Source organism: Aspergillus puulaauensis, chromosome 5, assembly GCF_016861865.1.
Source record: "Aspergillus puulaauensis MK2 DNA, chromosome 5, nearly complete sequence".
In the NCBI taxonomy this organism is placed as follows: Eukaryota; Fungi; Ascomycota; class Eurotiomycetes; order Eurotiales; family Aspergillaceae; genus Aspergillus; species Aspergillus puulaauensis.
The window spans coordinates 3,712,731-3,738,810 of NC_054861.1; the positions used below are offsets into that span (position 1 = coordinate 3,712,731).

The 26,080-nt window shown below is 51.1% G+C and overlaps 12 protein-coding genes across 12 annotated transcripts; 5 read left to right on the forward strand and 7 right to left on the reverse strand.

Annotated features, from left to right (window-relative positions):
- Positions 1-400: 400 nt before the first annotated feature.
- APUU_51426A (uncharacterized protein) lies at positions 401-4,727 on the reverse strand (the record flags this gene model as incomplete). Its single annotated transcript, XM_041706533.1, has 3 exons — positions 401-2,663; positions 2,775-3,567; positions 3,632-4,727. 3 exons carry the CDS (start codon positions 4,725-4,727, stop codon positions 401-403), a joined length of 4,152 nt encoding a protein of 1,383 aa, XP_041558909.1.
- Positions 4,728-5,120: 393 nt separating this feature from the next.
- On the reverse strand, positions 5,121-6,899 carry APUU_51427A (putative MFS transporter; the record flags this gene model as incomplete). The annotated part of the gene is made up of 5 exons (XM_041706534.1): positions 5,121-5,644; positions 5,698-6,175; positions 6,228-6,272; positions 6,320-6,512; positions 6,571-6,899. The coding sequence occupies 5 exons, from the start codon at positions 6,897-6,899 to the stop codon at positions 5,121-5,123; spliced, it is 1,569 nt and encodes a 522-aa protein (XP_041558910.1).
- Positions 6,900-7,529: 630 nt separating this feature from the next.
- Positions 7,530-8,708, reverse strand: APUU_51428A (uncharacterized protein; the record flags this gene model as incomplete). Its single annotated transcript, XM_041706535.1, has 3 exons — positions 7,530-7,974; positions 8,018-8,135; positions 8,186-8,708. The coding sequence occupies 3 exons, from the start codon at positions 8,706-8,708 to the stop codon at positions 7,530-7,532; spliced, it is 1,086 nt and encodes a 361-aa protein (XP_041558911.1).
- A 1,907-nt stretch (positions 8,709-10,615) lies between these two features.
- APUU_51429A (uncharacterized protein) lies at positions 10,616-12,458 on the reverse strand (the record flags this gene model as incomplete). Its single annotated transcript, XM_041706536.1, has 8 exons — positions 10,616-10,819; positions 10,902-11,136; positions 11,186-11,251; positions 11,296-11,396; positions 11,447-11,710; positions 11,762-12,020; positions 12,066-12,284; positions 12,331-12,458. The coding sequence occupies 8 exons, from the start codon at positions 12,456-12,458 to the stop codon at positions 10,616-10,618; spliced, it is 1,476 nt and encodes a 491-aa protein (XP_041558912.1).
- Positions 12,459-12,865: 407 nt separating this feature from the next.
- On the reverse strand, positions 12,866-14,269 carry APUU_51430A (M20 family metallopeptidase; the record flags this gene model as incomplete). The annotated part of the gene is made up of 4 exons (XM_041706537.1): positions 12,866-13,083; positions 13,141-13,277; positions 13,325-14,127; positions 14,171-14,269. The coding sequence occupies 4 exons, from the start codon at positions 14,267-14,269 to the stop codon at positions 12,866-12,868; spliced, it is 1,257 nt and encodes a 418-aa protein (XP_041558913.1).
- Positions 14,270-14,596: 327 nt separating this feature from the next.
- On the forward strand, positions 14,597-16,421 carry APUU_51431S (uncharacterized protein; the record flags this gene model as incomplete). The annotated part of the gene is made up of 3 exons (XM_041706538.1): positions 14,597-14,657; positions 14,705-15,930; positions 15,981-16,421. 3 exons carry the CDS (start codon positions 14,597-14,599, stop codon positions 16,419-16,421), a joined length of 1,728 nt encoding a protein of 575 aa, XP_041558914.1.
- A 97-nt stretch (positions 16,422-16,518) lies between these two features.
- On the reverse strand, positions 16,519-17,488 carry APUU_51432A (uncharacterized protein; the record flags this gene model as incomplete). Its single annotated transcript, XM_041706539.1, has 2 exons — positions 16,519-16,909; positions 16,992-17,488. 2 exons carry the CDS (start codon positions 17,486-17,488, stop codon positions 16,519-16,521), a joined length of 888 nt encoding a protein of 295 aa, XP_041558915.1.
- Positions 17,489-18,318: 830 nt separating this feature from the next.
- On the forward strand, positions 18,319-19,185 carry APUU_51433S (pirin family protein; the record flags this gene model as incomplete). Its single annotated transcript, XM_041706541.1, has 1 exon — positions 18,319-19,185. The coding sequence occupies one exon, from the start codon at positions 18,319-18,321 to the stop codon at positions 19,183-19,185; it is 867 nt and encodes a 288-aa protein (XP_041558916.1).
- A 232-nt stretch (positions 19,186-19,417) lies between these two features.
- On the reverse strand, positions 19,418-20,779 carry APUU_51434A (uncharacterized protein; the record flags this gene model as incomplete). Its single annotated transcript, XM_041706542.1, has 1 exon — positions 19,418-20,779. One exon carries the CDS (start codon positions 20,777-20,779, stop codon positions 19,418-19,420), a length of 1,362 nt encoding a protein of 453 aa, XP_041558917.1.
- Positions 20,780-21,441: 662 nt separating this feature from the next.
- On the forward strand, positions 21,442-22,212 carry APUU_51435S (putative urea hydro-lyase/cyanamide hydratase; the record flags this gene model as incomplete). Its single annotated transcript, XM_041706543.1, has 2 exons — positions 21,442-21,967; positions 22,013-22,212. The coding sequence occupies 2 exons, from the start codon at positions 21,442-21,444 to the stop codon at positions 22,210-22,212; spliced, it is 726 nt and encodes a 241-aa protein (XP_041558918.1).
- A 671-nt stretch (positions 22,213-22,883) lies between these two features.
- On the forward strand, positions 22,884-23,871 carry APUU_51436S (SGNH/GDSL hydrolase family protein; the record flags this gene model as incomplete). The annotated part of the gene is made up of 3 exons (XM_041706544.1): positions 22,884-23,299; positions 23,356-23,495; positions 23,546-23,871. The coding sequence occupies 3 exons, from the start codon at positions 22,884-22,886 to the stop codon at positions 23,869-23,871; spliced, it is 882 nt and encodes a 293-aa protein (XP_041558919.1).
- Positions 23,872-24,307: 436 nt separating this feature from the next.
- On the forward strand, positions 24,308-25,855 carry APUU_51437S (NAD(P)/FAD-dependent oxidoreductase; the record flags this gene model as incomplete). Its single annotated transcript, XM_041706545.1, has 3 exons — positions 24,308-24,329; positions 24,383-24,921; positions 24,971-25,855. The coding sequence occupies 3 exons, from the start codon at positions 24,308-24,310 to the stop codon at positions 25,853-25,855; spliced, it is 1,446 nt and encodes a 481-aa protein (XP_041558920.1).
- Between the last annotated feature and the right edge of the window lie 225 nt (positions 25,856-26,080).

The window sequence follows — 26,080 nt, forward strand, 5'->3', positions numbered from 1 at the left end:
AGTATAAGGTATATCAATAAGTAGAAATATATATGTGAATCAGGGTAAATCAAAGAGAGTATGCTAGCTGACGAGTGTATCAAAGAGGATGTAAAGATGCTGGAGATCCGTAGAGTCTGCTGTTGTTGTTATGGTAGACAGGCAGGAGCCCAACAGACGACACTGGGAAGTCGCGATTCTCGTGCATATTCGCAGCAAGGAAGATTATTCTTGGGACTCGTCATCGGGTGTTGAGGTCGAGTCTGTGCTGTCCCCTACAATATGTGCCCTACTTCAGAGTACGAAAAATATATATATCGTGGTTAACGGATTTGGAATTAGGACTATATACCCTACCCTCGACGCAGCATGTAGCTTCTTTCTCAGTGGCATCAACATTGACCCTGGGGGCGCAGACCTATTATTCCGCCTGGAGCAGCCTTACAATTTTCTTCCAACCCCCATATTTGGCGCTACCCAGTGCAGCATCGCCAACAAGATCGCGGGACGCACCTGCTCTGAGTAGGCGCTTCACAGCCCTGACCGAGCCAACGTGAACTGCATAATCGAGTGGTGTGTTCCCGGCCGAGTCTACAAGGGTTGGATCCAATCCATATCCGACGAGAAGTTTGAGAAGACGGCCATCTTGGTGGTCGGCCGCGGTAGCTAAAAGTTCCACCTTATTCGGAATGGCAGCAGCGGCGCTCTGGTGCAAGAACAGTTTCGTCATGTCGTAGTGCCCTGCTCGTACAGCCCAGTACAGGGGAGATTGGTTCCGATGGGTGCATAACGCTGGATCGGCCCCCCTTGAAAGTAACAGCCCTGCCATCTCGATATTCCCATTCAGGGCTGTCATTGATAGTAATGCGCGTTTAAAGCGGCCGATGTGATCAGCGCTAACGCCCGTGTCCAACACGGCTTTGGCAATTTCAAGGTGGCCCTTTTCAATGGCCCAGCAAGCGAGACATTCGTTGTGGTCCTTCGCTGTGAGATTGATTTCTCCTGACCGGATGAGGTGCAAAATTGGTGCTTGCTCGTTATTCAATGTCTGTGCTAGCAGTTGTTGCTCGTCGGGATCGCCATCCTCCTCGTCTCTTTGCTGTTGGGCCAAAAGTATTCGGACAATAGAGACCGCTCCTTCCTCAGCAGCTACTAGTAGCACAGATCGACTTAGTTTGTCCAGAGCAAGACAGTCTCCTTTCGGCTCTTGTAGCAGCTTTCTAACGACACCCTCCCGGTTCCTCCCCGCCGCCAAGTGCAGTGGTAACTGGCCGTATATATCGGCCTGGTCTGCTCTGGCGCCGCGTTCTAGTAGAAGGGATACCGCGGCTACATACCCTCTTTGAGCTGCCGATGAGAGTGGTGTTCTGCCAGACTTGCACCTTCTGTCTACGGCCACCTTTCCTGTATCAAGGAGCATTTTCATGGCCTCGACTTTGCCTTGCATGGCTGCCGCATGTAATGGGGTGTACCCAAGACTGTCCATTATATCGAGCTCAATATCCCTACGCAACTTCCGTTCCGACTCCGATTGTACATAATTAACTTGAGGAGGACCCATGACTGGTGTACTCTGGTTCACACCCCCAGCCGGAGATCGCATGAGCAGATCAATAATGGTTGTATTGCCATTTTCGCAGGCATGGTGCAAGGCGCTGAACGAGTCGTTATCAACAGCATTCGGGTTAACGCGACTATCGGTTAGGAGGGCGGCAGCAATGTCCTCGCTGTCAACCTCGCAGGCCAACATCAGTAGCGTCTTACCCATTCTATCCCTGGCATCGACATCAACCCGGGGGTCCCCTATGAGCAGATCAAACACCTGCTTATTGCCACGCATTACTGCCCTGTGTATTGGACAGTCATCACCAGGTTTCTGTGCATTTACATTAATATGGCCTTCCTTGAGCAAGCGGCGGGTAGCCTTTGCACAGCCATACTGAGCTGCCCAGACCAGGGGGGTTCTGCGCGTTCCATCTGAGGCGTTTATATCATATCCATTATCCAACAACCGTCCGAGAGTCTCATCGACATCCAGAGCTGCAGCAATGTGACATGGGGACACGTCCAATCCCCTGAAAGGCGGCCACCACAGTTCGTTCGCGTAGGCATTCATCCTCCCGTCGTGTGTCAGAAACTGCATCAGTTCATTGTCTAATTGCGACAAAGCTCCTCCAACGTGGTATGCGAGGTTTCTTACAGCATAGCTGTAAAGATGATATGTTTGGTGCCTGCGATAAAACTTAGTATCGGCTTCGCCAGGCCTGGCATCGAACACCTCGAGCGATAAATACTGTAAGCACGTCTTTGCAGTGGCAACATTCGCCCCAGGAAACCACTTTGCTGAGCTGCCTTCGAAATACTGCTGAGCAGTATAATGAACTAAGCGAACAATGCCGCCTTCTTTGTCCAATACGACAAGGCCAACACACGCGCTGAGTATGTAGTCAACCGTTGGCATGCCGTTCTTGTGAAATGTAGTATCTGTGGGTCTAAGCGCAAGTGCGTGCTGCAGCTCTTTCTTCTTGAGCGGTCGAGTGGCATAGATAATCCAGGACAGGGCCTTCTTAGCGATTAATTTGCTCTTGTCGTCCTGCCTCTCGATTCTGATCATTGCCTGGGAGAATGCCTCCTCATACGCATCGTAGCCCCGTGGAAGCGATGCAATCACATCTTCGATATCCCTAGGTATTCTCAGATCGATTAGACGATCAAGGTAGAGTTGGGCAAGTAGAAACCTGTCATGGTGTTATCCTGTTTGGACTTCTCGCCCATATCAGGTTTCCTTGACCTACATTCCGTCCACTGCCTCGGTGATTTCCTGTTTGATCCTGCGTCGAAGTGTCCGCTTTTGTCGCGCAAGCCCGCTTGACTGCCGTATTCGGCCGGTAATATATGCCTTTACATCTTCATCTCTAGCTCTGATCTCCACTCGCCTTGCTCTCCTCGATTTCATCACATCGACGATATCAGGGTTCGGGCGGGCGGTAGCCATGATTATGAGGTTCGAATTAGCTTGAATAGTGTCCAGCGAATCTAGAAATACCTGCCGTGTGCCGTTAGACGACGGACACTCGTCAATGGCATCCACCACTAGAAGCACTTTCTTCCACTCAAGTAACGTCGACTGCAATGTTGATATATAGTCCCTCAGTGGAGGCCTGCTCTTTCGGGGGTTATATTTTTCAAATAATGACCTGGCGGATTTGGACAGTGGCGCCCTCTGCGCAGCAACCTGTCGCAGGACGATGGCAACAAGCTCGGCAGTGCTACCGTACTTGATTCGGTAGTCGAAATATAAAAAGCAGACTGCAACAGTCGTATCCTGGTCAAAGTGTCTACGCAGAGTGTCGATGGCGAGCGTGCTGATCATCGTCTTGCCTGCCCCGGGCATCCCAGAGCAAAAGAGGAGCGGGTTATCCCCATCAACAAAGTTCTTGAATTCCGCAGAGCTCAAGAACCACTCACCAGTTCCTGATTGAAGGCGATTGAGGTGGTCGACATGTCGGGACTCCAACGTCTCCTGACTTATCCAGTCAAGGATTTCTATCTCCTCGGCGCCATGGTGAGGATTCTTTGTAACGTTCTCTATGGTGGTACCAGGCCTTGATCAATATTTTGCTTAATACATAAGTAACAAGGTTCGACTAACCGATAGTTCCTGCATACTTCACATTTGCAGGAACATAACATAACAACAGCTTAGCATAACCCGCCGCCGACGCCGCAGCGTATGAGTGCCAGTCATCGTTCTTGTGGCAGTCTGCATAGTCGGAAATTCCTCGGACAACAAGACCCTCAAAATTATTCATTACCCCGGCTGCCTCCATGTCGAAGCATATGGCGTCGAACTCCTTCCGTGCCTTCTCTCTAAAGTCCCGGTCCCTGCACAGGGTGTTCCCTGACGCGATAACACCATAATGTATTCGTGCCTCCTTGTCCGGGCGAGACGAACGACGCTGGGATTTCGTAACATTTCTTCCACCATTGCAGTTGCCGCCAACCAAACATGGTGCGCATAGTTGATCAGTCAAGCTCTCTTGGTAGGCAAAATGGCGAGCTTCTGGGTTGTTGCGGACCATGGTCTTAATATGATGAGTTATCTTGGACGACTTCGTCTCATAAGCAGCTCGGAGTGCCTGGAGAGAGGAACGGAGAACTCTTGATGGCCTGTCCTGCTGCCCCGTATTCTTCACAACTCCTCCGGCGTATTGCTTTCTCATCTCGTAGTCAACAACACGCGTCCCAACTACGACATCCCCAAGTCGTATATCCCGAATCGGGTCTTCGTGAAAACAAGGGATAGCCGCACCGATGCCCACGAAGAGGCCGACTCTGAGGTTTGGAAAGGTGTTCCACATTTGCCCTACCAAATTGGCCGCAGATGAGGTCCCGTATTCATCTAGTGGAAGACACGCGATAACCACGCTGAGATCATGGATTCGACCAAGGGTGTATAGATTGGGGTCGCTCTTGGGCTGTGTCTGAGGCTCGCCATGCGCTTCGTCCAGCATGCCTTTTGCCGCCCCCAGCTCCACGCTCAAGGCACAAATCCAACCGATTGTATAAAATTTGTTTGGATACTTCGATGACGATCGGACGAAGGGGCTTTCGGGGGTCAGGTCGGTCTGTCTTGGCTCCGGGGTGGCCTTGTCGCTAGTCTCAACATCGCTATCGCCGCCCTTTTCCTGGGTTCGCCTGTCCCCTTCGGAGTCCGCGGTGGTATGCGTTCTCTTTCGTTTGGGCATTTTGGACGGACAGCCAAGTAGGTTATCGCACAGGCATCGTTGGCGGTGGTTATATCAAGTTTGCTTGCTTGTATTCTGACCGAGTGGGGAAGCTCTCTATTTATGAATTGCCGCCCGTCAGCTCTCAGCTGTGGCGCATTCGTTGTCACGCTGTACCTATTGCTTTTTCCCGCCGAAGACTTTCTCTCAGCCTCGTATGCCATCTTGCCTATCAGCGGTCATTGAAGACAAGGCTGATATTAACGCGCATAGGCTGTCCAACCAGTAGGTGCTGTGGTGTCTGCCTTGTCCAGCCTATTCTCACACCGCATATTCTTGATGTTTCATAACAAAACATAAATCAGATTCCCTCCCATTATTATACATACCGCATTAACTACATCAATTCTACAATCAAGCCGTCTTAAAATCCACCGGCCCCGCCCACCTCCTCAACCCCTTCCCAAACACCCCCAGAAAAACAACCATCAAAGTCGCAAACCCTACAATCCCCGTCATAGTCCCAAACTGCCTCTTCGCACCCTGCTTCCCAGCCCACTCCACCATAAAATAACTAACAATAAACCCCCCCGCCGTCCGTCCAAAGTTAATCCACGCCGCCACTTCCCCGCTCGCCTCGGGGTAGCTGTCAAGTACATACGCGTTCACCGCGACTGTCACGATCATGATTCCGAAGACGTACAGGCCCCACCCCAGTGCGGTTAGCATATAGTGGTATTCTTCTTCGAGCGCGAAACCGAGAAGCACTAGTCCTGCGATCATGAAGGGAAACGCGATGTAGATAGCCAGCAACCGTGCTTCGGGTTCGAGACGCCCGTTGTTTCGTTTTGAGGATTGGGATGCGACGAAGTCGTGCAGCCAGTGGCCGGCTATTTCGCCGAGGATGGCGGCGACGACGGGCGTGAAGTAGAAGAAGCCTGTTGGTGTTGTTATTATATATTTGGGAGTTAGAGTTGTCCTGGTCACGTACCGATTTGCTTCGGGCCAAAGCCATACAAGGGTCCAACGAATATCGATAATGTGGTGTTAATACCGACGACCCATGCAAAGGTAAGCATGTAATAAATCATAGATATAAACACAACCGGTTTAACTAGGACTTTCAACGGCCTCATTGCCGCATCAAGCGGCGTGTTGATAATATACCCCGTCTGCCTCTGCTGAATCCCCAGCATCCGCTTCCACCGCGGCGCATTAGGGACAAGTTCAAACTGTGTATTCTTGCGATCATAGTACGTTTCCTCGACAAATAATGCGATCGCAATTAAACACAGTCCTGTTTCAATCGCGTATACCCCGAACGCCCACTGCCAGATCTGGGTACTCGTGATGAAGGCGGCGAGCATCGGGCCCATGTACGGCGAGAGGACGATGAAGGCGGACCAGATGTTGATTTTGCGCGCTTGTTCGTGGAAGAAGAACATGTCTTTTATGAACATGAGGCCGCCCTATTTCCAATACATTAGTGTATCTCGTTTTGGTGGTATGGGAAGCACGTACACCTTGGGCGACGGTCGAGAAGAACCCGTTAAGAATGCGCGCAGCCTATACTCTGTCAGATATAGAAATCTAAATATAATAGGGGTAGTTACCATAAACGACTCAAACGATTGCGCAGCAGCACACCAAATCGCCGTCGCGAGCGCAAGCACAATAAACCAGAAAAGCACCGGGAAGCGTCCAAAGTACGCAGCCAACGCCACGACAAACGGCCCGCCAGCCCCGAGCATAAACACGTTTCCAACCTGCGAGTGGTTGACATAGTCCTGGGTCATGTTCCACGCTCTTATCAGAGTTAGTCGCGGTGTACAGTGAGTAATGGCGCCAAGAGGTAGGGACGTACGTAGCCTGTGGAATCAGCGTAACAGCACCAGTGGCGCTTCCGTAATCCGGTAAAAATGCAGCCGCAGAGATAACGATCAGGATCAGGTGTTTTCTGAACGAGGACCAGTTTAAAGGATCATTGGGCGATTCGCTCGGTTGTGGAATGAGGACCGTCTTGCCGTCGGGTGTCGTTTTCAGGCCCTCGTGCTGCGCGAGGGCTGTATCGAGGACATAGCCTTCTCGCTCCCCGAGCTGTTCCAGGTCTATGGGTTCATTGTCTTTACCTGGATCTGAAAATGACGTTGTGGTGTGCTGGCCCGGACTCAGGGGTCCTTTTTCGATGTCCATGGTGAGAGCGCAACACTCCGCGATGCGGGATAAAAACAAGGAGGATGCACAGAAATGAAACTTCGACGGAGGGTGAACCCCGGTAATAATATAAATATTTAGCCTCAGCAATTGGGGAATTCCCGGCTCGTCGGTAGATTTTACGAAGCAGCTGCCGGTCTGTGCGGGGAGGAGACGAGTCGAGTTGGAGAAAGTACTTCACTCGTGTACCTTGACTTTGAGACTCACAGCCCTAGTTGTACAAGAAACGTGGCTTTGGCTGGGCAGGGCAGTGTCTAGTTGGTGGTCTCCTTGATCAGAGTTCCACATTCCTATGGCGGTCATTGCAGGTCCTTCGCGGGGAGGCGGAAAATTCAGAAGACTCGTGGAAGAACTGCACAGTGTCAGCTCGGCGCAATTGTTGTGCATGATTGCATCCAATAACAGGCTGCAAAATGCGGGAAATTCAGCGCGACGACGATCTGGCGCTGAAGGGGAGAATGATGCTGACACTAAAGAGAAACCGAGCAGGGATCGTCGTGTTGCATACGAGAGACAACCTGTTTTGGCAATCGATGCGGAATAACTATATGCGGAATTTGTATATTTTGGAATACTATTCATGACATTACATTAATCACATTAAGTCTACTATACTGATTCCTTCCCCATCCGCTCATGATCCACTTCAAATCCACTCTGAACATGGATATCAGTAGTCATTAGAATCCCCTCCCGTGTTTCCTCCGGTAGAATAATAGGTTCCTCGTCGCTATCCCCGTTGGTTGTCCATACACAAGGCTCACGCGGCCCTTTTCCGCCGCTCGCAAATGGCCTCTGGATACGAGGCTGTCCCGACTGCCCGCTGTGAGTGCGAGTCTGGCATGGCTTGTTATTCGAGCTGCTTCGCTTGGTCGTCCGCCTGCGGACGACGATGTTGAACAGCGGGGTTAACGTGGGGATGCACGCGGCTATGATGATCAGGTATTGCTCGACCGCGATCCAGATTGTAAGGTCGACCGTCTCCCAGGGGTAGTCGGTTCGGCCGGAGAGAGCGGCGAGGTTCACGGTTTTTACTATGGCAGCGACCATGGCACTATCTGGTCAGCTTATATAGTGAATATGGGGATTGAACTTACATCACGCCCAGTGATAGAACACAGCCCAGCCCGATCTTGACCTTGATTGCCATTTGTAGCGGGCCGATAGTGAATAGAGGATAGATTGCAAGGAGTAAATCGGAAAGCGCCGATGCCGCTGCAACAGTTAGCTAGATAGCAGATAGCAGAGGATGGCAGTGCACATACAGCCCTGGAAGAATGCATAGTTCTTCTGAATATTCGGATCCCAGCACGACCCATCCACATCCGAAGCCCAGAGTCTGGCTGTCGGCGTGCACTGCCCGTAGATAGTATACACGCAGACCACATTTATAATGGACAGTACAGCAATGCCAGTGCACATCGCCGGACGATGATGCTTAGCCCGCTGGCTGATCCGCAGCATGAACAACGCAACGGACACCTTCCCCCAGTTCGTAGACATAACGTGGAAGCCCTGCGAGAGCCAGTTGTACTTGGTCGACTGGATCTGCTGGTACGGGGACAGATCGATCGCATGGCGGCCGGTGCCGTAGTAAAATGCCATTGTAGCGAGGGCTGTGTTGATGGTCGCACAGAGCAGGGCAAGGATGATGAACGGGTCATCCCAGCCCCAGGACTTGATTATCCTGGTACGCACCCAGACGCGGAGCACGACCAGGATCGCAGAGAAACCAAAGAGCGGCCATGAGACGGCCAGTATAATCCAGCCACGATCGGGAGTCGACATGATTGTGGGATATACAACTTGACCATGGTGGTGGCCCCAGCGATATTAAAGTAAGCATGGCTGCGAAGACTCATCGCTCTCGCTAGCCAACTGATCGAGTGCCTCCATTGGCTTGCGAGGCGTATGGCTCTGGGTGCAGCTGTGCAGGGATCAGCGATTTCCATATTAGGGTATTGGGGCTGAGTGAGCGCATACAGGTGGAAGAGCGGCCCCGGCCCCAGGTCTAGAAAAAGTAAAAGCTCTCTCATGCTGCAAGGGAACGTAACAGGCAGAGAGCACGATCAGCTCCACAGGACAACTGGCGTTCGATGGTCCGGTCCGGGTCGATCCCGTCAATCGATCAGTGAACTAGAGGCCGGTCTTCCACACATCTGGCTCAGACCGACATTCCCCCGTGGACCGCGATGCAAAGGCGGCTGGGCGAGCCAGTAATAGATCCAACATCATGGGGACGCCCCAGCTGTTGGGCGTTGTGGTCCATCACTGGTCGATACGTGAAACATCACGAAAAGTTAATCTGACATGACCAGCAGCTGCTCCGTGCAGAATCCACTCGCATCTAATATTCTCGAGGCCTTCCATTCGCTCCATTATTTCCGAACCTTCTGTCTCCTGATTGGGATACTGCCTTTGTGTGTATCGCCAAGTCCCAGTTGTCATGATCTCCTTCGAATGTCCAAACAAAGCAACTGTGAGCAATTCTACATCCAGCCTCTATACGAACCTCTACCACCATGAAACATAGCACTGCGCGCCAGCAACCCCGCAGACGGATCCCAGCCCGACCTGAGCCCCTCCGCCAAACGCTCGGATATCTAGATGCTCCAGGCGCGTCTAATTGCGCGATTTCTCTCCAGCGGTGAAGCCCTCGCACCGACCGCCAGGTCGAGCAAATACCGTGCTCTGTTAACACGATCCATTATACCGAGCCAAGGACGAAGAACATGTTCAGTACGGTGTACAATGCACGGTCCAATACGTCGTCCCCGTTTCCCAATATAGGTAAACGCTGTCCAACGATCGACCCGAGTTTCTGCCCAGCCTACGTAACTGCTCGTGAGCTAGGAAGTCCGGGACGCCTGGCCAGCACAACAATAGCAGCTTGGATGTTTTCCTGGATGAATATACAGGTATCAACGAACTTAATTAATTCCCCTCATATACCTATTAGGGCACGGAGCACTGCGAGGATACCGGTTTACTGGTCCTGTTCTGCATAGGTACAGATCGGCCAATGCGGATCTACATATCGTGCATCAAATAAAATCCAATAATGTCTATACGCCTGGTACAGCTTTATTTGCCGGGTTACCCCAACGGGCGAATGTAATCGGCTTTGCATATCTGCAAGCTCTCCGCGGAACCAGGCAGCTGGGATCCGGAGTCGCTCAGGCCAGGGGCTGCCCTTTTCCCCGGACAGGAATGTGACTTGACTTCTAACTGTGGCCGCCACATTTAAATTCTCGTTGGACATTGATCACCATGCCGTGGTTTTCTTCAGGGTTAAACCACCTTGCTTGGATGCTATCAAGCAGGTTTCCACAGCCTGTCCACATGCTCCCTACCGATATATCGTCACTTAGCGATCCACTTGTAATGCATTGTTCCTTTTTAGTAGTATCTCCGTTGGACTGCAAGATGGCAATCCCCTTCTTGCTCGTGGACCATCTTCTTCGCAGAGAAGCATCATGTCTTGAAAGTAGTTCTCTAGTTGCCGATATCCGAGTACATTGTCCTACTTGGGTCATTGCTTTTTATGCATTGTCTGCAATTGGACTAATCACCGGTTTGGGCCTGTCCTTGAGAACGTCATGTTACATTTAATTGCTTAGGTCCTGTGCTGCTACATGACTATGAATTGGCACAATCCAACCGCCGAAGCAAAACCAGGAAATAACAACAGGCTGTTAAAAGACATATCGGAAAGTAGGATTCTTTAGATCCGTCACATCCGCCAGCCCTTCGTCCCTTGGTGTATTCTGGATATGGCTTTGACCTCCAGCTCTAGCAGCCCTATCCCTCTTCATATTCTCCACCCGTAGGTAAACAAGTAGCCCAATACAATCAACCACCACAACGGCAAGGCAGACCAAGATAGATTGGAGACCACTCTATAGGTACCAGGTCATTAGTTCTTCTTCGATAACGAGCGCTGATTAGGATGCTAGGTGGGTAGGTAGGGAGAGTACAAACCTGATACGTCGGCGCCTCACTCTCAAAGAAAAGCTGCGGGCCGATGACATTCCCCGCGCAGTACATGACGAAATAAATCGCATTCACTGTCGAGCGTTTTGTGAACCCGCCAATATTCGAGGTTATCATTGCCATTGTCACGGGCATTGCGGCGGAGTATGTCCCCATCAGGATGATTCCGACGTAGCGGGATGCGATTGCGGATGTTCCGTAGACGAGGGCGGTGCCGATTATACTAGTAACGTTTGTTAGGTAGGTGCCATGACGGTTTGAGAGGGGTGTACCTTAGGATTGTGGTGAAGACGCAGGCTAGGAGACGGCTGTTGCGGACTTTGGACGCGACGATTGATCTGGGTGGTGTTAGTTGTGTTGATGGGAAGGGGAGGTGACATACGATCCCAGGACGAGTATGAAGAGAACGACACCCGGGGGAATGCCGAGCAGCAGAGTGTGGAATGTGCTATATCCAAACCCTTTCAGGATGAGACCCGAAAACTGTAAACTTGTTAGTATATGGGTACCGAAATATATATTGGTACAGTTACCGTGGTGAATCCGCCGTTGGGAATGTTGGCTGCTAAAATATATAGAGCCAACATGTACGTCTTTGGGTCGATGAAGGCTTCCACAATCTGCTCCCGGTTTATCTTGTTTGTTTTATACCCGGCCTTGTTTGATCGAAGTCGGGCAAGCGCAATTTCACGTTCATCATCCGTCAGGAAGGATGCGTTGGTTGGCGAGTCTGGGAGTCGGAAGAGCATCAGGATGCCCCAGAGGAAGGTAACAAGGCCGAAGATTATAAACAGCCACTATACAATATTAGCCATGTCTAAAATGAACAGGTAAAAGGGTACTAATACCTTCCATGGCGTAAGAGCACCATCTATTTTCCAAATCCCAACAGCAATCAGGTTTCCAAAAATCAGGGAGATCGAGTTCCCACAGAACCAGACGCCGTGGCGGAGGGGCTGCTCTGAGGCGCGATACCACAGAGACGTTATAAGACTGAAGCCCGGAGAGATGCTGGCTTCTGTACAGCCCAGAAAAAAGCGAACGATCATAATTCCGGTGAAGTTCGTCGTCGCGGCGTGGCAGGCCAGGATAACGGACCAGATGATGCTATCCAATATTAGTTGATACCGGCAGTGACGGGTAGAAAATTACAAATTCATAGCGAGATATTTCCCAAGCGAAAACTTGACAAGCAGAAGCGAGGCAATCGGGCTGAAGAACAGATATCCCAAGTAGAAGATACTAGACGACCAGCTGTACTGCGATCCCACCAGATGCAGATCCTCTCTAATGCCCATGAGCGAGGTGTAGTTCAGGGCCTGCTTGTCGAGGAACGCCATCATGTAGGCGAAGAGCATTAGGGGAAGCAGCCTATCTGGTTAACAGTGCAGATGGATCAGAGTAGGCATGGTCATACATTAAGTCGACCTTGCGTACAAGCCTCTTCTCAGCATCGGGAGAGAAGGTGGGCTCCGACTGAAGCTCTCCTAGTTCAAAGCCTGGCTGATCGAAGTCAGTAGACTTCTTTTCACCTGTGTCTGTCATGCTGAGCTTGAGGTGTAGTTAGTCCGATAGCATTGGGGGAATAGACTACTCTCCTACTGTGACATCCTATTTATACAAGCCTCTCCCCAACATCAAATGGCTTACTTCTCCGCACCAGGTATCGGCTTAAAGGTGATAAGCGAAGCACTAACACTCTCTCAATCTTCAGTCATTGGCTGCATCGGCAACGCTAAATCGGTTCCATTTCCCCAGGTTTTACCCAGTGGGGCAGATACGAGACTGGCAAATTGCGTGGAATAGACTACAGTAGACCTATTTACCATTGAGTCATGTCAAATAATAATACATCTTGCGTCGCCAATTTCGAGGGGAAAAGGGCAGGCTCGTTGGTATCTAGAGAGTATAATATGGGTGTACCATTAAACTTGTTATGACTACTGTAAATGCTACTCGTCCTTCAAGAAGTCCGCCTTGACTTGCTCGGCAAACCTCTGATCGTCCAAAATCCGACACCCCACTATCGCCATTCCTGCTGCGCAGCTGATTGCCCGTTTATACGATTCTATAGACCCTGCCCCTGCTGTAAACTGCGGGGTGTGGTTGACGCCGTCGGCTGGGATGGCGAAAATGCCGTGGAAGCCTGGGACGACATATGATACATTTCCTAAACATTGTCAACTTTCACATTGGAGGGCCGGGTTTGAAGAATAGGAAGGAATACCCATATCAGTGGAGCCGCCACCAAACCCCTCGCGCGGTGGAGTTGTAAAAACGGCCTGCTGGCCCATTGCTCGCAAGGCGGACACATAACTGTCGCAAATTGGCGTGTTTGTCTTCAGATCTGCGTACGAGAGGCCCCTATCGTGCCTTAGTAGTGAAGGAATCATAAGGAGAAAGTGACATACCATTCAAAGTCCACTTTACATCCAGTGGCCATTGCTGCGCTTTCGAAGCACTTGATAATCTTCTCTGTAAGAGGCTTCAGCGTCTTGACGGTCGGCGAGCGAATATAATAATTCACAGTGGCGGACATGGGAATGACATTCGGGCGGTCACCACCATTCACTACAACACCGTGGACCTTCTGCGATGGGAGGAGTTGTTGTCTGAGGAGCGAGATATTGACATACGCTGCTACCACGGCGTCAAGCGCATTTATACCCTCCCAGGGCGCAGCAGCAGCGTGAGCAGGCTTTCCAGTAAAGGTAACCGTAACCTTATCATTGGCAAGATACCCTCCAGTGGTGGCAGTTGCGACACTCAAGAGATTGGGGTACTCCGGCGCCATGGGCATAGGATGCACCATAAGGCAGGCGTCCACGTCCTTATATGCCCCGTTATCGATGAGTCGGACCTTACCACCCCCCGATTCCTCAGCCGGGGTACCGATCAAACGAGCAGTGAATCCTTTGCTACCGGAGACAGCTTTCATAGCTTCGCAGGTTGCGATAAATGCAGCAATTGAACTTGTGGCGATCAGATTGTGGCCACAGGCATGCCCGATTCCTGGCAGGGCATCGTATTCTGCGTTGAATGCCACAACACGCCCGCCGCCATCCCCGTGTTTATATTCAATCTCAAATGCGGTTTGTAGATTATAAGCCTGTCGGCGAATGCTGTAGTTCTTATCGCCCAGGGCTTCGAAGAAGTCGCAGATGTTCTTGTGAGCTTCGTGTTCTTCGTATGCCAGTTCCGGATTGGACCAGATCTGGGGAGTTAGCAGTGTCAATACAAGACACTAGAGCACTTACCTTCTGATTTATGGCTTGCAATTTCGCATCATATCGGTTCAGACAGTCTTGGACTGCGTCGATAAAGCGCTGTTCTGGTACTTGGACGGTCTGAGTCATTTTGTGGGTATTACTGGGAATGTGCTACTGAAGGAGCGTCAAGGCAGTGGCTTAAATAGAAGAAACCGGGCATTTTCCGCATTTCCGTACAGCATCTCCCAGAGTTGACGAGATCATCCTGGAAGCAATGGATTGTTAGGCGAGATTGGGGAAGCCCTTATACAGCCGACGCAGCCAATCAGAGTGCGGCGCTCGGCTCTCCGGATTTTGGTTCAATTCAGGCGAAGTTGGAGACTTCACTCCCACATCCCCGCTCAAAGCCACTTTACCCCAGACTCGGACTTCTGTAAAAGCTGCTCTGTAGCTCATCTACATATTGACTAGGCGATGGATACACAGCAGGACGAGACGAACAGGCCGAAGCCCGGAAAAACGCGGTCCAGAACCGGTAATAACCTCCCGACACAGAGATCAAGCTCAGAACTGACTCTTCAGGCTGCCGCACGTGTCGCATCCGCAAGGTCAAGTGCGACGAAGAGAAGCTCCGCATTGGAGGCCAGGCAGAGCCACACTGCCGGCGGTGCTCGGCAGCTCGCATGCGCTGCGAATGGCAGGGGCCCGTTCCCCGGAGGAAAACACGGCGTATTGCAGTCCGTCAATGCACGCAGTCTCAGTCGCAGGGTCCTCTTGTGCCGGCTTCAATGCCCCTCCATCCGATACCCAGCTCGGGAAGTGTTGTGCAGGCGGCCAACTCCCTTACTTTGTCGCCCTTTGATCGTCTTTGTTTAGATTACCTCCAGGATTCGGCGCTGGTTATTGCTCTCGGAAAACACTGGCCATGGTCTACGATCTCCTATGCGTATCAGAAAATCGCTGTGAAACAGCCCATGCTCATGAGTGCGATTTTGGCCAGCACCGCAAGTGAAATCCACCAGTCTCGACTACACGGCCAGGAGCGTCTGAGTCTCTCTGCAGGTGCGGATTCATCCGATATTGACGGCAGAATACACTATGGTCGCGCTCTGTCTGGTCTTCGCGAAGCTTTTAATAGTAATGAAAGGTCGCCTGAAAAGGTCGAGGCCATCTTCATTACTCTATGGCTACTTATAGACTACGAGAACCGCTTCGGAAATGGCGCAAATGCTATAAATATTCATATTCGCGGCATCCATAGTCTCCTTGTGGACCATGTTGTTCCGTCGTTGAAGAATGGAGATCACCCGAGAGCAATCGATTTCGAGGCCGATACTGACGCCATCCTACCGTCTGGAACCTGCTCCGATACCGTGGGTCATTCTCAAACGGCCCATGGCCCTGTCAGTAAGAGAGGGGTTATTCGAGATGACCTTCGCCAGACAGCTGTGCCTTTATTCCTGCTATGGACACTATACTTCTATACACCGGCGGTATTTCGGGGTCCTGGCGCCGCGACGATAGACGATAGCCTGTGTCGTTTGTTCCTTCAGGCGGAAACTGGAATTGACGGCTTAACCTTGGAGGATCTGTATAGGATTAGTCGGCAATCGCCCTCTCGGTTCTGGGGGGACACCTACCCAGCAGCGGCGAAGCTGGATGATCTTGAAAACTTGCCTGGCTTGAGACTGTACCATCAGAGCCATGTACTGCAGTTCAGGATTGGTGAGCTATTCAACAACAGCCCTTCAGGGCTAGAAGAGGAAAGCTACATCCAGATTGTCGACGAGATCATTAGCATATCAGAGGTACGTCTTCCCCGATCTGAACCATCACTACTGCTGAACTCACATCGCAGGAATACGACGTCGTCCTCTCCTCAGCCAAAACCGCCCACTCGTGCGACGTCGGTAGCGACGGCCGCCGCGTCATGGAAACAATGTACTGGGCATCCATCGCCTTCTACGGCACAATCGTCTACTTCTATCTCTGCTTGGGAAGCACACACAACTCCACCTCACGATTAATGCCCCTCGAAACGGCCGTTTCACATGTTTTAGAACTATCGCTGCGGCTCCACCGGAGTAGACCCCGGCTGATGCTGCGCATCCCCTGGCAACTTTTCCTTGCAGGAATTGCGACACCCGATCGCATTTACCAGGATTGGGTTTCTATCCGACTGCGAGAGCTGGGATGCTATGGGAGGAATTTCGCCCGGTTGAGTGACCGGTTTGATGAGATTATTCGGGGTGGTGATCCTTTGGGGTCTGTGAGATACTTGGGGACGCTGCAGGGTTAGCCTAGCTTCAATGCACATGCTGTATTGTATCTATGTATGTATCTTATTATATACAATAACGACCTCATGAAACACCCATATATCTATGGCCAATGCGTTAGACTTCACCTTCTTCATAATGCCGCACGCCCCCGCGATGGGGATGACACCAAACATCCCTCTCATTCGTCATACCCACAACCAATATAGGGAGGTCGATGATATCCAACGCAACAATCCCATAGAAGGTACCCAAAAGTGACTCCACAGCAACATGAAAGTGTCCTTTGAAGTCAGCCCCGAATACATCCTCTTCCTCTTCCTCTGGGAATGGGACGTGAGCAGATCTCGACACAGCAACCACAAATGGAAGTCTGACTCGCTCCCTCTGCTTTGCAGACGATGGTAATGGCGAGTTGAGAATAGAGTCTACGACTTCAGGGGTGACCATCAGACAAGTAGACGTCGTGAATCCGCGCGGGAGATCCTGCCACATACTATCAAAGCGTCTGTAATAGCCATAGTCAATCAGCCCCAGTACAGACACCAAGCTCTACCCATGGGTATAAAAAGGAGGTCACTCAAGCTCACCGCGAAACCTCCTCCGGCGCAGCCATATCAAGAGCCTGGTCCTCCACCCACCGAAACCGAAACAACTCCATCGCCCGATCCGACTTGGGATGATACCCCCTGTGCGCGTTGAATTCCTGCTCGAAGATCAAATCCCACCGCGCACGAAACTCCTCCCAGCGCGCCTCATGCTGGGCGCCATAAAGCCCAGCACGAAAGACCACAAAACCCCACTCAGACCAGTCCGTGTCGAATCTAAACACGCGCTTCAGCGTGTCGATATATGGAGCGTTTAATTCCCGCTCAGCGAGTCGCTGCTCTTCAGGCTTCGCGGCTTCAATTGCGTCTTCTTTTCCCCTGTCCCGCCGCTCGAATTCGGCTACTACCCCGTCGAAGAGACCTGCTTCTTTAAGGCCGGTCATCATGGTGCTGTGTTGTTCGTCGGTTAGGGTCATCCAGTCGGCGCTGGTGGCGTTCAGGAGCCGATTGTAGTCCCAGCCTGGGGCGTAGAAAGACATTTTGGCTCTGGGACGTAGAGTTTCATACCGACGATGGGGAAAAGGGGTAGAATACTGTTGATGGCCGGAAAAGATCTCCGTTGGTGGCAAATTGGACTTACTAATCAGTAGCCACTTTGCTATGTCTATCAAAGCTCGCTACGGAGTAGAGGCCTGCGGTGATTGACATGATGATTTCGACAATCATTGGGCGTGGGAACGGATTTTGTTGCTATGCTATGCTATAGTATACAGGCGGTTATAGGGCTTTATTAGACGGATGATAGCCGACTGTACCAATGTTATTTGATGAAAGTACTACAGCCAAGTGGCTTTGCATTCTAGTCTGTCGATGATAAGCAAATAATATGTAGCCCATAATCAACTATTAATTTAGAAGTAAATCCAGGGACTACTGTCGAGTGTCGACATTGTTGAACAAGCAATACACAATTAATCCAGCTTAGTAATGCCACCTGCATAAGCTTATGCTGTACCGCGACCGCTGACAAGACAAGCAACGGCATTATTAGCTGATTATTAGAAACCGGTTTGATTTGCGGGAGGACGAAATTGGCTCAGCATTCTGAAGCCTTATCCAATCAGACCTCGTGGATTTCGAAGGTTCTTCACGGCTCCAGCCCATCCCAGTCCCTCACTCATGCTTATCCGATGCTTATAAAAAGCACCAGGACCCACATGACGCAAAGTATATAAACTCCCAGACACAGTCCGTGAAAGCACAATCATCAAAAAAAAGAAAAAGATATCCTACTACCCTCCAAACATCCACAACACCATTACATTACATTCCACAGCACAGCACAGCACAGCAGAACAGAGATAAGAGAATGTCCAAATCCCTCAACCACGCCAAAATCATCGCCCGGCGCTCCGCCGACCGCGGCTACGCCGAACACGGCGGCTGGCTCAAGTCCTTCCACACATTCAGCTTCGCCAGCTACTACGACCACCACTTCACGAACTTCGGCAGCCTGCGCGTGCTGAATGAAGACCGCGTCGCAGCCAAAAACGGCTTCCCCACACACCCGCACCGCGATGCGGAGATCTTTAGCTATATCTTGAATGGCGAGCTGACGCATCGGGACAGTATGGTGCAGCGGGGCGCAGAATCTGAGCAGGGGAAGTCATTCTACAGAATGAAGAGGGGCGATGTGCAGTTCACGACTGGGGGCACGGGGATTGCGCACTCCGAGCAGAACGAGTCGAACAAACCCGTTCATTTCCTGCAGATCTGGGCGTTGCCGTGGAAGCATGGGCTGAAGCCGAATTATCATACGCGGACGTTTGATGAAGCGGCGAAGAGGAAGGCGTTTGTGCCTATTCTGTCCCCGCTGAAGGCTGGGCCTGAGGCGAGTCCGACGGAGGAAGAGGAGGCTGCTCCGAGTATCCCGGAGACGATTCCCATTCATGCGGACTTTGTGATGGGGGCTGGGATTATTGCGCCGCAGGGGCGGTTTGAGTGGACCGTTGGTGCTGGGAATGAGGTTGTGTCTAAGAAGAAGAAGCGCAATGTTTATGTGCATCTGCCTATGACGAAGGGTGGAAAGGCGAGCATCCGTCTGGATTGGAGAGAGGATGCTGTACTCGAGGAGGGAGATGGAGCTTTCATCACAGGTGTTAATGCGGGCGATATACTCGGCGTGGAGAGTGTTGGTGAAGCAGAGGCAGAGGTTGTTGTATTAGACAGTGATTAATTGGTTTGCAAGTAGTCAGAATACAAATATATATCAGTCAATCAATAATCATTTCCCACATATGACAGGCAGAAAAGTAGGTGTAGCCCTCAGGAAGGTCGCCAGTGTGATTGTCGCCGCCGTAATATACTAGCATTTACTTTAATACCTTGAATAGAGAGGAAACTGTCGAATACACTGGCGATTGAGGAGGACTTCTGCTGTACTATTCTATAAGTAACCATTATGAAACCTAAGGAGTAACATTGCAAATAACGAGCTTATCAAAAAAGACATTGAGTTGACGCAGGGGTCCACCGGCCAGGAGATCGAGTCTATTGTAGAAAACGAATTCTCGGGATCCCATATCAAGCGGTTCTGTCTCCGGTGACGACCCAAAGGTCGGGGTATTGTAGGGACGAATATGCAGCTCTATAAGCCACTGGACAACGTCTCGTCGTGTGTCTGTACGGGTGATGATCTCACAATCAACCAAGTGCAGACTTTCCAGCCCGGCATGATAGCACCACTCGAGCGTCGTTGACTTCAATTCCTCATTTGTAAGGACGAACTTCTTCAGTACGAGTTTCTGGATCTGGGTATAATCTGGAATGGTAATGTTGTACGGGCATTCCTTCTTCACCAGCGATAGTTCCAACTCCCGCAAGCGCAGGGCTTTGACAGCTTGAAGCAACCGATTCGTATGATGTTCCCATTCTTCCTTCCGATTATCTAGGCCCAGGAAGAGGTGTTGGAGCGACTGTAGGGGATCGTATGGCTCTCCTGTCAATGCGGTATCTCTGGGCGACGCAACAACATCCAACTTTTTCATCCACGAGCTGTCGTTTATGCCATGAAGTGCAAACTTCTCGGAGGTCGCCTCAACAAGGAAGCGCTTCGAGTTATGCTGGAGAACGCTCATCGCCACCAAGAACAGAATCGGTGCTCGACTGGTTGCAGACGTGTAACGACCGAGTTCCAAATGAGGGATCCAAGCCGCGTCTTCGCGCCTTATATAGTTCATTGCCCAATCGATCGTCGTGGTAACCATGTCAAACCTAAGAGGCGTCTCCGTAGAAGCCGGGATATGAGGAAGGGGGCCAAGTTCCAATTTGAGCCACGACCTCATTGCAGGGGACTCGTAAGGCCGGTTTTCAGGCTGTGTAGTGTGAACCAAAGATCCCATTAACTCGGTGAAGACAACACTGTTCAGTTTGGGAAAGACGGCAAAGTTCCTCAGAAATATTTTCAAGTCAACGCCCTTTCGGGCATCGTCTGACCAGGAACCCATAATCCTGATCAGGGCGAAGTCCTCAGCGCGGTGCGGGAACGTTAGACGCACATTGACGGGGGGTCCAACCGTGGTGTCCCAGACCAGCTCTGTAACGTACTCTCTGAGGTGGCTAGTGGCGAGCAGCTTAAAAGCACGAATGTCCGGCTCTGCGCAGGAGATGTACGCCCTTGAGAAGAGATTCGACTGCTGCGTGACAAGATGGTTGAAGTCTTTGCGGATTAGACGAAGGGACTTGAGGTGCGCTCGAGGGAGGGCACTGAATATAGTCTCCGTGCAGTGGCCGATGTTTAGGATCGAGTAAATGGACTTCGTATCACTCATATTAAAAATAATAAGTAGCAAATGGGACTAGAATAACTAAAATAGACGAGAGTGGTGAGATGTCCTGGTCTTGCCGCGTCGCTCCAACATTATCCAACACTATACATGGAAGGTCCATTCTCGGCCTGGCATTCTGGGTAAAAGAAGGAGCAACTTATGCAGACATGTCTGTCTGGGTAGAGAGGTGGCAGGTACAGAGCAAGTGCGGTAGACGATACGATAGAATGATGGTCCATCCTGAGAGCGAAGAGCGACCTGGGAGAGAAGCTACAACGTGCGCAAACTGAGCACGGAAAGTAAACATACCAGCCGAGTAGCAGCTCGAGCGCTAGGAATGTGTTGTGACTCACGCTGTGCTATTAATTGCAATTGTGGTGAAGATTCACTATATAATTATTTGTGAACCGGTTGTTTGCTTACGGTAGAGTTAGCATTACTGCTTATAAAACCATATTACCAACAAAGACCCTGTCGAGTCTAGAGCGGCCTATTGTAAGTCATTGCCAATGGTTTATAAGGACGGGAAAGCTGACAGCGACTGCATGGCCCAATGACATCAATCCCGGCCATCCGAACTTTGGTATAAAAGCGTCATCTCCTGCAATGAAAGAACCAACAACCTCGTAATTTCCCACTTCATTCAGTACACATTAGAAACTGCCATGTCGGACCCTGTCAAACAACACGGCTTCGCCGCCGTTCCTGCAAATCCAGAGACCGTCTTCAAAGACGCAAATCTCACAGCCAAGGGCAGCCCAGTCGCAATTCCAGTCTCTGAGACACCCACTCCTGCCACCCCCCTCGCCCGTAGAGTCGATGAATACTGTCGCAAGAATCTGCCCAAACCAGTATACCTGCATAGCCTCCGGGTATACCACCTCGGCCTGGCGATGAAGCGCTACGTCGCTCCGGACTGGGAATTCAGCGACGAGACATACTTCCTGGCGTGTCTGTTGCATGATATCGGTGGTACACCGGAGAACCTACGCGCGACATTGTTGAGCCACGAGTTCTTTGGCGGAATCCTCGCTCTCGATCTGTTGCAGAAGGACTCTGCGGGCGGGAATGCAGTGGCGTCGAAGCCTCAGGCGGAGAGCGTAGCAGAGGCCATTATTCGACACCAGAATTTGTGTCAGACGGGGAGTCTTACTTGTATGGGGCAGATCTTGCAGCTTGCGACGATTTTTGGTGTGTAACCCCTTCTGCGTGTATATTTCAAGACTAACTGGGCAGATAATACTGGGGCGCACTCGCATTTGGTGCATGACGATACCGTGCAGGATGCGATTAAGCATTATCCGCGCACGGGCTGGAGTTCGTGCTTTGCGTCCGTGGTCAAGGATGAGACCACTTTGAAGCCCTGGGCGCATACGACTGCTATTGATGGCTTCCAGGAGAAGATCCTGGGGAACCCGTATAGGAAGTACGATTAGGGGTTGATGTGGGAGTTGGTGATGGATTTATCATTAAAAAGCATCTACTTGATTTGTGCATTGGTCAACCATATTAATGTTGACACGCGTAACCCTATATGATGGTATCAAGACACTTTGCCAGTGGAGTCCATTCAACGTCCTGGGGACATTCAGACCTACTCCCAATACAGTCAAACCCGCTTATACCGAACCCGGATATAGCCAGGTCCCCTTTTTAAAAAGAACCTGGCTATAGTAAGATCACTCGTCGGTCTCATTCGATTTGCTATAGCCAGGTTGGACTGTACTAGAGGCCTGCAGGCCCGTCGCAATTTAGACTAAGTCTGTGCGTTCTTCAGGGCTGTTTAGACCAAGTCTCGGCCAAATCTCCGTTGTCCATTTTGGTTGTTAGTTCCTGGCTATCAAACAGGGGCTGTCTCAGGTAAACGTCTTCGCAGCAGTTTATCTCCAAGAATGACTACCCACTGCTATTTATCTGCGGACAATTTCTTGATTCACGGCAAAATGTGATCCGTAACTGGACACGGAGTATTCTTTTTGTGACAACCAGATCATTTACCTCACAACATGAATTATATTAATCCGTCAGGTATTTTCTTGCCATGTAAAATATAATCAGCCTGCCCTCAGCTACCACGCCGTCCAGAAGCCCGCACAGAAACAGCACCATGAAGACCCTCTCTCTCGCCCTCTTGGCCTCAACGGCCCTTGCAGTCCCCCACGCCCGGGCCCCAGGAAGCAAGTACCTCATCAGCTTCGGCGACTCATACACAGCCACTGAATTCAACATCACCGGAGAGCAGCCCTCATCGTCCAACCCTCTCGGTAACCCCCCATTCCCAGGATGGACATCAGCAGGCGGCGCAAACTGGATCGGGAATCTTGTTGGCACTTATAACAACTCGCTTCTTCTCAACTACAACCTCGCATATGGCGGCGCTACTGTCAACGCCTCACTTGTTCCACCGTACTCTCCCGAGGTACTCTCGCTCATTGACCAGGTGGCCGAATTCAAGCAGTACCTTGCCCCACCGCCGCCATCTGCCCCGTGGACTGCGAATAATACTCTTGTCGCTGTCTGGGAGTAAGCTGCACCCATGGCCATAATCACTACGAACCTACATATCTAACCTTGACTAGGGGCGTGAACGATGTCGGTGGCGCGTGGTATCAGGAAAGCCCAGACGCCCTAGCAACCGAGATCCTCAACCAGCTGTTCCAGCAAATCGAGCTTGTCTATACCGGCGGAGCGCGCAACTTCGCCATCTTAACCGTTCCTCGTATGTATCTGCTCCTGCTATGGAATTGTACGTTTGACTAATAACAGCAGCAACCGACCGATCACCTTACATCACCGAGGGCGAGAACGCAGAATACACCATCACGCACCTGAAAGCGGCCATTGCAAGCTGGAATACCCAGCTCACGCAGAAGGCGGATGCCTTTGCGACCAAGCATTCGGATGCGGTTGTTAAGGTCGTCGATACACAGCCCGCGTTTAACGACCTTCTTGATGCGGGCGGTGATGCTGCAACCTGCTATAACGAGGACGGGGTCACTTGTCTGTGGTTTAATGATTATCACCCTGGACTGGAGATCCAGGATGCGGTTGCACAGGCTGTTGCGGAGGCTTGGCCGGCTTTCTTTACTGTGTAGTACTTTGACGACCCCGACGGGTTGGGATGGTGGCTAGGATGCAATGTTATCTCAATGAATTATAAGGCTGTTCTGCTAAGATACTCCGATGTTGGCGTGGCCCATGACCATGCGCCTCTGAAGTCTTTATATAAATATAGCTGGTGTCTAGGGAGTCAAAGCTGTCTTCGCCTCTGTTTCCACCCATCATACAGCCCCGTGCTCATATGCTTGGCGTTACCTACTTACTATTGAGGCCCTGGCGGCGTGGATGGGCTATGGGGTACATGTTGATTAACTTGTATACTTTTTGTTTTAAAGTTGTCTTTTGTGCCCTTCATGAATAATCAATTAAGATCGGCTTATCATTCCGACTGGACGCGGGGTAGTTTACTAGTAATATATTGTATCATTCTCCAACTCCCATACCCAACAGACCTTCACACAACCGACAATCATGTCCTCGGCAGCCATAGCCAGTAAGTCCACCTAACCCAAGTACCAGCCACTATGTTGACATTAACGCCCCCAGAAATAATCTCATCAGACCCCGGACTCCCCAGGGAAAACCCTACAGCAGCCTACTGGCAAAAGGATCCGCACCCACTATCCAGTGCGCAAAGCGCTTCACTCCCACTAACCACCGACATAGCAGTCATCGGGTCCGGAATCACCGGAGCCAGCGTCACAAAGACTCTCCTTGAGCAGCATGACTCCTGCACAGTCACAGTCCTCGAAGCACGCACCCTCTGCTCGGGCGCTACGGGCCGTAATGGCGGACAGCTGGCGATCAATGCCGCGCAGATATATGTGAAGCTGAAGGAGACAGTTGGCGCTGAGATGGCGGGGAAGATTGTACAGTTCAATATTAAGACGCTGCGTCGGCTGCGTGAGGTAGCGGCTGAGATTGATGCCGTGGAGTACGCGGAGTTGACGGACGTGGTGAAGTTGCGCTGTTATAAGGATGGTGCCTCGTTTGAACATGTGAAACGGGGCATTGGGGAATTGGAGGCGGATCATCCGGATTTCAAGGGTATATACGACATCCTCGCTCCGGACAGATGCCAGCGGGTAAGATCACCCCGCACCAGCTATAATATCTAAGCTCTAATCATCATAGGAGCATGGCGTGTTCGGCGTTGTCGGCGGCGTACTACACCCAGGAGGTACTATATGGCCGTACAGATTAGTTACCAGACTATTCGAAGTATTGGCGAAGAAATTCCCCTCTCGCCTGGCGATTGAGACAGGTACCCCTGTTGCTGCTGTGAGTTTCGACCCTACAACAGACGAGAAGTACCCGTACACCCTAAGTACGCCGCGGGGAGAAATTCGAGCCCGCCATGTCGCATACTGCACCAATGGATACACTGGACATCTCTTGCCATCATTGCGAGGGCCGCTATATCCACTCAAGGGCACGATGACAGTCCAGGACATGGGGGCTGGGTATCAGAATAGGGCCAACTCAACGTCATGGGCGGTCCACTACGAACCACATAACGACGTAAAAGACGACACATTTGCCGATGGTCTGATATACGGCATGCAGAATGTCAAGACGGGGACTATGTTCTTTGGCGGGGAAAAGTCCGGTGTGGCAGATATGTTGTCGGCGAATGATACCGTGCTCTCTTCTTCGTCTGTCACGTACCTGAAAGACTCGGTGCTGTCCTTATTTGGACATGATGGTGAGAATGACGCGCGAACTTCGTCAATTGTCAGTGCCTGGTCGGGTATAATGTGCTTTTCGTCGGATGGGATGCCCCTGGTTGGCCGGCTGCCTGCATCAATCACCGATAGAGAAGGAGGGGGTGAGTGGATCTGTGCTGCCTACTGTGGATATGGTATGCCCAGTGCGTGGCTTGCTGGGGAGAGTCTAGGTCAAATGATACTGGGACGCCCACCGCAGGATATTCTGCCAGAGGCATATCTGATCACGCAGGAGAGACTGGAGTCGAGGATGTCTACGAAGCAGAGTGTGGAGCGGCTATCTCAGGATTAGGGTTGTTGATCAGAAGTACCATATGCCTAAGGCTTGTGGCACCGACGAGGACGAGGAATTGGTTCCCGCAAACTAGATTGGTGGCTGCGCATCCCGATTCAAGCTTACATGAGCAAAAGCAAATCTGGGAGGAACTCTTCGCGGTATTAGGACATTTTGGAAATTGGCTGTATATTCCGCATGTGAAGGGGAACCTGGAAAATGAGAATGGTGGCGCTGTAAATC